At 42.5% G+C, this 13,162-nt stretch overlaps 2 protein-coding genes across 2 annotated transcripts; one reads left to right on the plus strand and one right to left on the minus strand.

Moving 5' to 3' along the window:
* Positions 1-1,730: 1,730 nt before the first annotated feature.
* On the plus strand, positions 1,731-2,684 carry LOC123454186 (olfactory receptor 2B11-like). Its single transcript, XM_045132812.1, has one exon. The coding sequence runs from the start codon at positions 1,731-1,733 to the stop codon at positions 2,682-2,684; it is 954 nt and encodes a 317-aa protein (XP_044988747.1).
* Positions 2,685-10,501: 7,817 nt separating this feature from the next.
* LOC101604041 (olfactory receptor 2B11-like) lies at positions 10,502-11,446 on the minus strand. Its single transcript, XM_012951748.2, has one exon. The coding sequence runs from the start codon at positions 11,444-11,446 to the stop codon at positions 10,502-10,504; it is 945 nt and encodes a 314-aa protein (XP_012807202.2).
* Positions 11,447-13,162: the final 1,716 nt, after the last annotated feature.

Consider the following 13,162-nt stretch of genomic DNA (forward strand, 5'->3'; position numbering starts at 1 on the left):
ATGGATGCACTTGCAGAGTCACCATCTTGTCATTGAGGTGTCACATTCACTCCCCTCTTACCAAAGATGGCAAACATATCTGTGCTCAAGGGAGAAGGGCAAAGCAAGCTAAAGCCTTGGCTGCCTGGTTCCTCTTGTCCAAACGCTGCTTTAAGCAGCTGTAAATGTGACTTTTAGCTTAAAAATATGAGATCATTCCTGGAAAGGTTAAAATGATTTGAAAACTTAAATAAATCTCTGGGCCCAAACAGGTTTTCTCCTTTCTACTTCTTCGTTTTTTTTTTGTTGTTGTTTTTTGTTGTTGTTGTTTGTTTGTTTTGTTTTTTGAGGTAGGGTCTCACTCTAGCCCAGGCTGACCTGGAATTTACTATGGAGTCTCAGGGTGGCCTTGAACTCATGGCGATCCTCTTACCTCTGCCTCCCGAGTGCTGGGATTAAAGGCATGCACCACCATGCCCAGCTTTCTCTTTTCTGCTGATGACAAACACTTAGCATTTAAAACAAAAAGTTGAGGTCATCTACAATCAGTGGGTCACACATAAGTTTGGAAACATTTATTTCCAAAATAGCCATGGTGGTGCATGCCTAAAATCCTAGCATTGGAGATGCAAGAAGATCACGAGTTCAAGGACATCTTCAGCTATATAGTGAGTTGGAGGCCAAACTACACTTCATGAGAACCTCAAAAAGCCAAATGGACTGGTGAGATTGATCAGTGGTTAAAGGCACTTGCTTGCAATGCCAGCCAGCATGGGTTTAATTTCCCAGTACACATGTAAAGCCAGATGCATAAGGTGGCATATGAATCTGGAGTCTGTTTACAGCAGCAAGAGGCCCTTGTGTACCTGCTTTCCCTCCCTCCTTCCTTCTCCCCTGTATCTCTTTTTCCTAACAAACAAATAATCTTAAAAAACCAATATCAAATATGATAATCTCACTTGATTAAAAAATTCTCACAAGATGGACAAATTAACTAAAATTTCACATAAAGTATCAAACAAAGTTTGAACTCAATAGCTATGGCAAGCAAAAGTATAAACAAAAACAAATTCTCACACAATGGGAGATTTCTGTCATAGTTTTACTATCTCAATTATATTTAAAGAACTGAAGTTGAAATTTCTTGTGTGATTACAAATAGTTATGAAATGGTTATTTAAACCTGAAGTCGTGATTTTCTGTGGAGAGGGTATAGCTATTCAACTCTTGGGAAGAAGAAAGAGAGTCCAGACTTTCTCCTTCTTTGACTATTGCTGTCACAGTAGTTTCACTCCTCTTAATTTGTCAATAGTGCCTCACAGCAGTGCTTTCTGAAAACAGCCATCTGGCTGCAGGTCCCCTGTGCAACTACAGAAAATTGTCAGCTGTTTAGCTGATTTTCATGCAGCAAAGTTTATGAATCTTGTTTTGGAATTTCCAACATATAGTCAATACTGTCATCATAGAGTGCTCAGCCCCTGTGGAGGACAGATGCATTGTTAGTTTTGTAATTTAGAACAGGAAACTCAGTTTCACAGTAGTGAGTTTATTTGACGAAGGTATCTGTCTGTAATTGGTAATAACACAAAGAGAAATCTTATGCTAGATACAGGATATTATTTCTACCACAAACAACTACAAGCTATTTTCTGTGATTGAATGGCCAGTGCATAATTATGTTTCTTAATTATTATTTGAAACTTGAATATTTTTCCCACTTCCTTACTGTAGGTGAATCAAACTGAAAAAAAATGCCAGCCACTAACGACAGCCGTCCTGCAGAGTTCATCCTCCTCGGCTTTGCTGACCGTCCTTGGCTGCAGCTCCCTGTGTTCATTATTCTCCTGGTAACGTACCCCATGGCCATGATGGGAAACATCGCCATCATTCTGGTGTCCAGGTTAGACCCCCGACTCCACAGCCCCATGTATTTCTTCCTCACCAACCTCTCCTTTCTGGACATGTGTTACACCACGAGCATCGTGCCTCAGATGCTGCTCAACCTGGGGACCTCCACAAAGACCATCAGCTATGCGGGGTGTGTAGTTCAGCTCTATGTCTTCCACTTAATGGGGGGCTCAGAATGTCTCCTCCTGGCTCTTATGTCCTTTGACCGCTATGTGGCCATCTGCAGACCTCTGCACTACACCCTCATCATGAACCAGCGCACCTGCATCCTCTTAGTGTCTGTTATGTGGCTGTGTGGGATGACCTTTGCTGTCTTTGAGGTCACTCTCACACTGCAGCTACCACTGTGTGGCGTTAATGAACTGGACCACTTGTTGTGTGAGATTCCAGTTCTGATAAAGACCGCATGTGGGGAAAAGGAGGCCAATGAGCTTGCACTGTCTGTGGTCTGCATTTTTATTTTGGCCATTCCTCTGTGTTTAATTCTTGCCTCCTATGCTAGCATTGGACGTGCTATATTCAATATGAAATCTTCCGCAGGAAGGAAAAAAGCCTTTGGGACATGCTCCTCTCACCTCATTGTGGTTCTCTTGTTTTATGGTCCAGCCATTAGCATGTACCTTCAGCCCCCCTCCTCCATCACAAGGGACCAGCCCAAGTTCATGGCTCTCTTCTATGGGGTGGTGACTCCTACCCTGAACCCCTTTATCTACACCCTGAGGAACAAGGATGTGAAACGAGCATTAAGTAATCTTTTGAAGAGTCTTTTTGTTTCAAATAGACATCAAGTGAAATGATTTAGTAACTGAAATACATCTGAGGTGTCATTAATAATCTATTGTCTCCTAACTAAACATGGGGGAGGGGAAGCCGTGGATGGTGGTTCTAGTTCTCCCATGGGTCCACTTGATCCTCTACCTCATGATCTGTTCCTCTGTTGGTCACTGTGATCTTCCCTTTGTATGTTTGTTTTCAGTTAATTCTTATTTCTGAAGCATAGAGACCAAAAGGAAGCCCTATTGCCTACAGAGACTTTATGGGAACCAAACCTGAGAGTGGTGCCATCTCTCAGCTGGCACTGACAGGAAGCTCCATGAGGCTCTTCAGTGTCATGCTATTTCATGACTAGCTTCACCAGTAAATAAACACTATTATGACTTGTGCCCTTTCTTCACAGTTTAACAATGTTACTATTTCAAAATAGTATAAAATGGAATAGAATTATTTCAGCATTTCTAAACAGAGTGTGCACACAAGGTGCAAATTAACTGAAAACAATTCTTTCTAACAGAAAGCACATAAGAATAAAGTTTCACTTGGAGAACATACAATGAGACGTTTAGTTAGGTCACAAGCTGACTTGTAACCCTCAGCAGATCATAAATCTTAACCTCCAGTTGACAGGATTAAGGGTGTGGGACAACACACATCCTAAGGGACAGTGACTTTGTTAGAGGATCTGGTTGTCATAATACCTACTCTTGCATAAATACTCTATGCTGTTTTTCATTGAATGTGTACATAGTTTAGTTAATGCCTGTATTTTGTTCCAGTCAGCCTGTATTTTGTTCCACTCAGCCTACTTAAATATCTCATAGAAGGCAAAACCAACATCTAGGGTCACTTTTGTAGATACTCTGAGAGTCTTAAGAGCCACACCTAGCACATTAAGCTCCTACCCTGAAGATATATTACATCAGATTGATACATCTAATAATACTGCAGCTAACTAGAAAATCCAAGCATTAAATTAACCCAAGATGCAAAAATATGTACATTATAACACAAGAAACACAAAAATCAAAGTCAATAAATGTAATACATTATATAAAATGGGTTGAAGGACAAAATTCACATGATCATTTCATTAGATGCAGAGAAAGCATGTGGCAAAGTCCAACATCACTTCATGATAAAAGTCCTAGAGACTGGGAATAGAAGGAACATATCTCAACATAATAAAGGCTATTTATGACAAGCCTACAGCCAATATATTACTAAATGGGGAAAACCTGGAAGCTTTTCCACTAGAATCAGGAACAAGACAAGGGTGTCCACTGTATCTATTTTTATTTAATATAGTACTGGAAGTCTTAGCCATAGAAATAAGGCAAGAGACATACATAAATGGTATATCAATTGGAAAGGAAGAGTTTGAGTTATCATTATTTTCAGATGACATGATTCTATACATAAAGTACCCTAAAGACTCTACCAGCAAACTGTTAGAGCTGATAAACACCTATAGCCATGTAGCATTATACCAAATAAGCACATAGAAATCAGTAGCCTTCCTATATGTTAACAATGAACACACAGAAGATGAAATCAGAGAATCACTCCCATTCACAATTGTGTCACACAAAAATAAAGTACCTTGGAATAAACCTAACCAAGGAAGTGAAGGATCTCTACATTGAAAACTTTAAAACACTCAAGGGAGAAATTGCAGAAGACACTAGGAAATGGAAAGACATCCCTTGTTCTTGGATAGGAAGAATCAATATTATGAAAATGGCGATCTTACCAAAATCAATCTACACATTTAATCCAATTCCCATGAAAATTCCAATGGCATTATTCACGGAAATAGAAAAAACAATCCAAAAATTAATTTGGAAGCACAAAAATATCTCAAACATATAGAACAATTTTGAGCAACAAAAATAAGGCTGGTGGTATCACCAAACCTGATTTTAACCTATCCTACAGAGCCATAGTAACAAAAACAGCATGGTACTGGCACAAAAGCAGACATGTAGATCAATGGAACAAAATAGAGGACCCAGTTGTAAGTATGGGTAGCTATAGCCACCTGATATTCGACAAAAATACTCATTGGAGAAAAGACAGTCTCTTCAGCAAATGGTACTGGGAAAATTGGATATGTGCCTGTAGATGGATGAAAATTCTTCTCTCCCTCCATGCACGAGAATTAAGTCCAGATGGATTAAAGACCTTAACATCACACCTGAAACTCTGAAACTACTAGAGGAAAAAATAGGGCAAACCCTTTAACATATTGGTCTTGGCAAGGACTTTCTGAATATAACCCCAAGTTCTCAAGCAATAAAACTACAGATTAACCACTGGGACCTCAGAAACTACAAAGATTTTTGTATGGCAAAGGACACTGTGAATAGAGCAAAAAGGCAACCTACAGAATGGGAGAAAATCTTTGCCAGCTATATATCTGGTAGAGTATTAGTATCTAGGATATACAAAGAACTCAAAAAATTAAATAATAAGAAATCCATCAACCCAATTAAAATGGGCTATGAAACTAAATGTAAAGTTTTCAAAAGAAGAAATATGGATGGCATATAAACATCTAAAAAAATGTTCTACATCCTTAGTCATCAGCGAAATGCAGGTTAAAACTACACTGAGATTTCATCTCATTCCTGTCTGATTGGCTACCATCATGAAAACAAATGACCATACATGCTGTCAAGGATGTGGAAAAAGAGGAAACCTTCTACACTGTTGGTGGGAATGCAATCTGGTCCAGCCACTGTGGAAATCTTTGTGTGGATTCTTGAGACACCAAAAAATAGATCTACTATATGGCCCAGCTATAGCACTCTTAGGCATATATCCTAAGGACTCATTTCACTACCTTATAGATACTTGCTTAACCATGTTTATTGCCACTCTATTCACAATAGCTAGGAAATGGAACCAGCCTAGATGTCCCTCAACTGATGAGTGGATAATGAAGATGTGGCACATTTACACAATGGCATCCTACACAGCAGTAAAGAAAAATGAAGTTAGGAAATTTGCAGGAAAATGGATGGATCTGGAAAGGATTACACTAAGTGAAGTAACCCAGGTCCAGAAAGCCAAATGTCACATGTTTTCTCTCATATGTGGATCCTAGCTATAGATGATTGGACTTCTGTGTGAGTAGGAAGAAAACTCAGTAGCAGAGGCCAGTAAGCTAGAAAAGAGATATAAAGGGAATAGAAAGGAAGGGAGCGGGATACTCAATAGGATGGTATTGTGTATATGTAAGTAGGAAAATAGATTAATCGGGGTGAAAAGGCTTAAGTGAGGTTAGGGGAAGAGACTGAGTAAAGGAAAGATGGAGGAAGGCTAATCAAAACCTAAGAGGATATAAATAAATCATATGGAAACCTACTTTTTTGGATAATGGAAAACACAGGAGCCATAGATTGTTACTAGAAAATTTTCAGTGCCAGGGATGGGATACCTTCCAGTGAGTTGTTGGCCAGGGAGGTCCTTGATGCCCCCAAAACATTACAGGCCATTGGCAAGGCCCTTGGTTTCCCACCAGGAATAGATGGTAAGACCCTGTTGCTGAAGACCTCATACTTGGGCTGCAAGATCACTGAGAAATCCTGCTGGAACTGAGCTGATAACCTCCTCCATGTAGACCAGCTGACAGAAAGCTGGAAAAAGCTACACTGCATGAAGCTCAATGGGAGAGAGAGAAATCACCAGTGAAGATACTCAACAGTGGACACTGCAAGCCTTATATTTGGCCAGCCACGCCAAATGAGCCAGTGGGTGCAATAGTGGCACGTCTGTCATGCCTTTAATCCCAGCACTTGGGATGCAGAACTAGGAGGATTGCTGTGAATTCTAGGCCACCCTGAGATGACATATTGAGTTCCGGGTCAGCCTGAGCTAGAGTAAAACCCTACCTCAAAAAACAGGGGAAAAAAAGGAGTTGCTGGAGAGATTGCTTAGCAGTTAAGACACTTGCCTATGAAGCCTAAGGACCCAGATATGACTCCCCAGATCCCATGTAAACCACATGCATATGGTGGTACATGCATTTGGAGTTTGTCTGCAGTGGCTAGAGGCCTTGACATACCCATTCTCCTTCCCTCTCTCTTCTTCTCTCTCTTTCTCTCTAATAAATAAATAAAATATTAAAAAATGTCCTGGTATGAGCAGGATATGGCACAGAGAAAATGTGTGTCAGGCTAAAGACAGTGTCTGTTCAAGCCACAACTGTTTGATAAATTATGACCACTGAGACTGGGCCAGCTGATCCGCATTGGGATAGCAGGAAGAATGCTGACTCTTTTGAAAGTATAGGGCCGCCTGAATGCTGAAGGAATGTCCTGCTCTTCAAAGTTGGCTTTGTTCCCCCCACCCACTAACAAGTTGGTGGCCTACCTGGTACTATGTTGTATAACAAATGCAACACAGTTTTGGGATTTATTTGGAAATGGCCATGGGCAATGTGAATCAGGGTTGTTAGGTGTTCCCACATCGAGACCCAATGGAGCCATGCAAATGAACTGCAGGTTGCACTGGAGACTCAGTGCCAGGACTATGGGATAGCTGCCAAGGAGCCCTGCTGGCAGGGGATGGATGTGAGCATCTCCGCTGGAGGGGTGGAATTGGAACTTCAGAGACTGGTTAGAGATGTCAGACTTGGAGCTATGGAACTTAATTATTTGCTCATTTGTTTTGAAACTTCGATTGGTTCAGTCTTCCTTTGCTCTGCCCAGTGCCTTCTTTTGCAACGTGAATGCTTATTTTGTGCCATTATTATTGTTATTATTATTATTATTATTATTATTACTTGTTGTACAGCTAATAGTTAAGAGACCTTAGGCTATAGGGATGCTTGAACCATGTTAGTATTAATAAAAACTATGGGAACTTTTATTGCATTTTACGTCACAAATGGTTATCAGTTGATGGGGGGCCAGAGACAGAACGTGGTGGTTTGCATTGGTTGTCCTCCTAAAACTCATGTGTTCTGGCCAGGCGTGGTGGTACACACCTTAATCCCAGCACTCGGGAGGCAGAGGTGGGAGGATCGCTGTGAGTTCAAGGCCATCCTCAGACTACATAGTGAATTCCAGGTCAGCCTGGGCTAGAGCGAGACCCTACCTCAGAAAACCAAAAAGAGAAAGCTCATGTGTTTCTGAACGCTTGATCCCCAGCTCATGGCAATTTGGGTGGAGCTTTCCTGGAGGTGTGTTTCTGGGGGTGGGCTTTGAGGTTCATTCACCCTAGCTTACCAGTGCTAGTTTGGCACACTCTCCTGCTGTAATGTCATCCTGATGTTGACCAGGAGGTGATGTCCAGCCTCTGCTCATGCCACATTTTCCCCGGCCATCATGGAGTTCCCCTTGAGTCTATAAGCCAAAATAAACCCCTTCCACAAAAAAAAAGGAGTTGGGGCAACTTACCAAGGGGTACAATGGGGGGAGGAGTTATAAGACATTCCCATCTGAGATCTCAGGCACTGCCTGTGCCAGCTGTATGGCCTGACACACCAGATCTGATGGGCTCAGTGGGAGATAAGAGACCATAGAGGGGAAAGATAAATAGCAATGCATTCCACTGAAGAAGCTGTGCTCTGTAAGTAAGTTCTCACCCTGAGGCTGAGAGAGGAGCATCCAGGGAGAGATCTTGACACATGGAGCCCCATCAAGGTGGCTGCTTTGTGGGCACCACATTCCTGCAAGTAACCTTTCTCCATGGTCTGTAAGTTACCCTTCATCCCTTCCCCCACCCAAAAAAACTCATTAGTTAGCCAAACTGGCATTGGTGAAATTATACTTTGATTTGACATCTGAGTCCTACCTAGGGTGAAGATGTGTGCTTGTGTCTCCCCAGGTGAAGACTTTCCTGACATCTCAAGAAGAAGTTTCATCATGACAGGAAAGCATGGTAAAGCAGAGGCTGGCATCACATCTTGCCTCACCCTCCGCGAGGAGGCAGAAAGAAGCTAGCTAAACACATACAAGGGTTGGACTGCTCTGGTCAAGTTCTGCCCCCAGTGACACAATACGGTAAGGTACCACCTCCCAGAGCACATGAGGCTCTGGGGGTATTCCACATTCAGATCACCGCAGCATGATTCTGTATGTTGAAGAATAAACACACACACACACACACACACACACACACACACACACACACACACACACACATTTGATATCATTTAGAATTGATAGCATGAATAAGAAGATCACTGAGTGGACACTTACAAATAAGAATTAACTTCAATTGATCAATGCACTAAGAATATGTGACAAGTGAGTGCTTAGAAAAACATGAAACATCTCTATCACACCCTCCAAGGCTGAGAGAACATTGTGGAAGACGGTTGGAAAGAAAGTGAGAGCCACAGTTTGGGGGAAGGAGCTTGGAAATGCTGTCTTATGGACTTTCATGAACACACAGTGGTTCTGCACAAGGGCTGTGGAATATCGAGTCCATCAACATATTGTGTAATGTTTACTGTTTATTCTTTGCCAAATATTATGACCTTGGCTCAGGTCTGTGGACTCAAAGTAGCCCGAGGGACAGACTCTTCCCTGGAAAAGTTAGGAAAACTTACAGCTAAGGATAAAACATCAGAAGTCAGTAGATTCAGGGAAAAGAGGGTACCAACACATGATGCTTCCATATGAAACATTTTGTTAACAACAATAATAATGATAATAAACATTTAAAAAGAGTGAAAGCAAAGCCAGGAGTGGTGGCGCTCACCTTTAATCCCAACACGCGGGAGGCAGAGGTAGGAGGATCGCCAGGAGTTTGAGGCCACCCTGAGACTCCATAGTGAATTCCAGGTCAGCCTGGGCTAGACCGAGACCCTACCTTGAAAAACCAAAATAATGCCGGGCATGGTAGTGCACACCTTTAATCCCAGCACTTGGGAGGCAGAGGTAGGAGGATCGCCGTGAGTTTGAGGCCACTGTGAGACTGCATAGTGAGTTCCAGGTCAGCCTGGACTAGAGTGAGACCCTACCTCAAAAAACAAAACAACAAAAAAAAGTGAAAACAAAAGAAGTCAATAGATTCATCAGATGCATTCCTGGGGACAGTTAGGCAAGTCACAGCAAAGTGTGGAAATCATTTCTGATTGTTTCACACGTTAGTTTTTAGCATCCTTAGCATCAGGGCCAACAGAGGCTAGAGATCTACTCAGTATAGCCACATATTCCAAGATTTTCCCTAATATTCATTAGGATGCGAGGTCAGATAGAGTCATTGGAAACAAATGACAATAGAAGGGACCAAGACAGCACAAGATAACTGTGGTCCTTGACCTGCAATTCTATTGGTCTACAGTCATGGATTCCACTCAGCAACAGTCCAAGGGTCTGTAAGATGATTAACATAGAGGTGGCCTCTTCAGAGAATGTTGTTCCCACAGAAGTAACAGTGTGAACACAAACAGAGATGATGAATTTGTGACACTCACAGTTCTTAGAGAACATGGAGAGTGTCACACAGTGCCAACAGAGGATGATAAACTGTTTCTCGGGAGATCCTCAAAGAGTCTCTTGCCATAGTATTACTACAATGATTAGCCTGAACTAATAATTACAATGATAACACTAAATTGCAAATTTTAAAACTAGTTAACACAGTCATTATGTTATAGCACTAACCCATAGTAAAACCACTTAAACCTAAATACAAATGACAGAGTGCTCATAAGGGTGCATATTGGCTTAGAATCAAACTTACCATGAATATAAAGAATGTTAAATATTGCAAGTTTTCTCAGGGGACATGTAACCTGAAATTGTCATATGAGGCAATAACTTACTATTTAAAAACCTCTGTAAACCTACTATAAATATGACATGGCTTCATTTAACGTCCATTATCTCTCACTTGGAACTGAAATGCTCCTCAGCAGGTTGCCTAGTGCCCCCTTCACATCCTTGTTCCTCAGGGTGTAGATAAAGGGGTTCATGGTGGGAGTCACCACCCCATAGAAGAGAGCCATGAACTTGGGCTGGTCCCTTGTGATGGAGGAGGGGGGCTGGAGGTACATGCTAATGGCTGGACCATAAAACAAGAGAACCACAATGAGGTGAGAGGAGCATGTGCCAAAAGCCTTTTTCCTTCCTGTGGAAGATTTCATATTGAATATAGCACGTCCAATGCTAGCATAGGAGGCAAGAATTAAGCACAGAGGAACTGCTAACATAAAAATGCAGACTACAGACAGTGCAAGCTCATTGGCTTCCTTTTCCCCACACGCGGTCTTTATCAGAACTGGCATCTCACACAACAAGTGGTCCAGTTCATTAACGCCACACAGTGGCAACTGCAGTGTGACAGTGGCCTCAGAGAAGGCATAGGTCATTCCACAGAGCCACATAACGGACACTGAGAGGATGCAGGTGCGCTGGCTCATGATGAGGGTGTAGTGCAGAGGTCTGCAGATGGCCACATAGCGGTCAAAGGACATAAGAGCCAGGAGGAGACACTCTGTGCCCCCCATTAAGTGGAAGACATAGAGCTGAACTACACACCCCGCGTAGCTGATGGTCTTTGTGGAGGTCCCCAGGTTGAGCAGCATCTGAGGCACGATGCTCGTGGTGTAACACATGTCCAGGAAGGAGAGGTTGGTGAGGAAGAAATACATGGGGCTGTGGAGTCGGGGGTCTAACCTGGACACCAGAATGATGGCGATGTTTCCCATCATGGCCATGGGGTACGTTACCAGGAGAATACTGAACACAGGGAGCTGCAGCCAAGGACGGTCAGCAAAGCCGAGGAGGATGAACTCTGCTGGACGGCTGTCGTTACTGACTGCCATTCTCTTCCTGTGATTCAGTTATAGGAAACAGGTGGTAAGGACGTAGACCTGTGGGAAATGAGACAGGATGATGCTGGATTGTCCTCTTGTAGTATATAGGTATAGAAATAAAGCATAAGAATTCAATATGGGAAAGAACTGTGGAACTTCTTATGGACCTTGCAAATAGATTTTCTGAGACATGCCATGTCTGCTAAGTCCCTGAAGTTAATCTTACATCCAAATCATTCATTTGCTTGAAATTATGTAATCAAGTTTGTTGTGGCAGTGCATGCCTTTAATCCCAGCACTCAAGAGGCAGAGGCAGGAGGATCACCATGAGTTCGAGGCCACCCTGAGACTCCATAGTGAATTCCAGGTCAGCCTGGGCTAGAGTGAGACCCTACCTCAAAAAAGAAAAAAAAAAAAAAAGCAGAAATAGTGTAATCTGAACAGCTAAACAGCTATCAAAACATAGCTTGCGGGCTGGAGAGATGGCTTAGCGGTTAAGCGCTTGCCTGTGAAGCCTAAGGACCCCGGTTCGAGGCTCGGTTCCCCAGGTCCCACGTTAGCCAGATGCACAAGGGGGCGCATGCGTCTGGAGTTCGTTTGCAGAGGCTGGAAGCCCTGGCGTGCCCATTCTCTCTCTCCCTCTATCTGTCTTTCTCTCTGTGTCTGTCGCTCTCAAATAAATAAATAAAAAATTAAAACAAAACAAAACAAAACAAAAAAAAACAAAACAAAACATAGCTTGCCTGAGCCCTGAACATCACAGATGGTCAATAATGACAAGGAATGTTAAGAGATGCCGACTGAACTTAAGCCATGCTCCTTGCCCTGCTTCCTCTGTGGCCAGTTGCACTCCTGACCCAGAACAATGTGCGTATGCCAGAGATGTGCTGACCATATCTTTGAAAGCAACGGAGGTTAAACGTAATGATTTGGGGCTGGAGAGATGGCTCAGTGGTTAAGGTGCTTGCCTGCAAAGACTAAATACCTGGATTAGATTCCCCAAGACCCACATAAAGCCAGATGCACAAGATGGTGCTTGCTTCTGGAGTTCATTTGCGGTGGCTGGAGGCCCTGGTGTGCCCATTCTCTCTCTCTCTCCTGTCTATCTCTATGCTTGCAAATAAATAAGTAAAAAGTAATGAATTGCCCACAAAAATGTTGAAAGCAACATGTAGGCTGAGTGCAATTGCATTTATGAATAGTGAGTGTGTGAGGGTTCTAGATCTGAAGAGTCCACAGGTCACACCTCTGGGTCATTTCCTTTAACAAATGTTTTAAGAATTACTTGGAGTCAAAGTTCCTTGTTCCTTGCTAATGAAATGCTGACTTTTAACTCACATGGCACCTGGCCTTTGCCACATAATACCAACTCCTCACGTGTCACTGTTTCTTTGCTCAGGTATTGCTGTTCGATAAAAACACGAGTGAGTGCCTGCCAGCATATGCAGGAGCTCCACTCTTGGTTTAAGTGAATCCACGTGTTGTTTTTCTTTTCTCAGGCTGTGCTCTAAAAGCCAGACCAATGCTTGGGTAAACTGATCTAAGAGTCAGTTTCTAAAATTCCAGGGCAGTGCCCCAACTTGGCAGCTAGGATTGGCAATATGAAATTTAAATAACAGAAGTATTGGGCACCAAATTATCAAATTTGGCTTCATCACACTAAAAACTAAAAGTAGGGCTGGAGAGACAGCTTAGCAGTTAAGGCGCTTGCCTACAAAGCCTAAG

The sequence above is a fragment of the Jaculus jaculus genome, chromosome 13 (assembly GCF_020740685.1).
Source record: "Jaculus jaculus isolate mJacJac1 chromosome 13, mJacJac1.mat.Y.cur, whole genome shotgun sequence".
NCBI lineage: Eukaryota > Metazoa > Chordata > Mammalia > Rodentia > Dipodidae > Jaculus > Jaculus jaculus.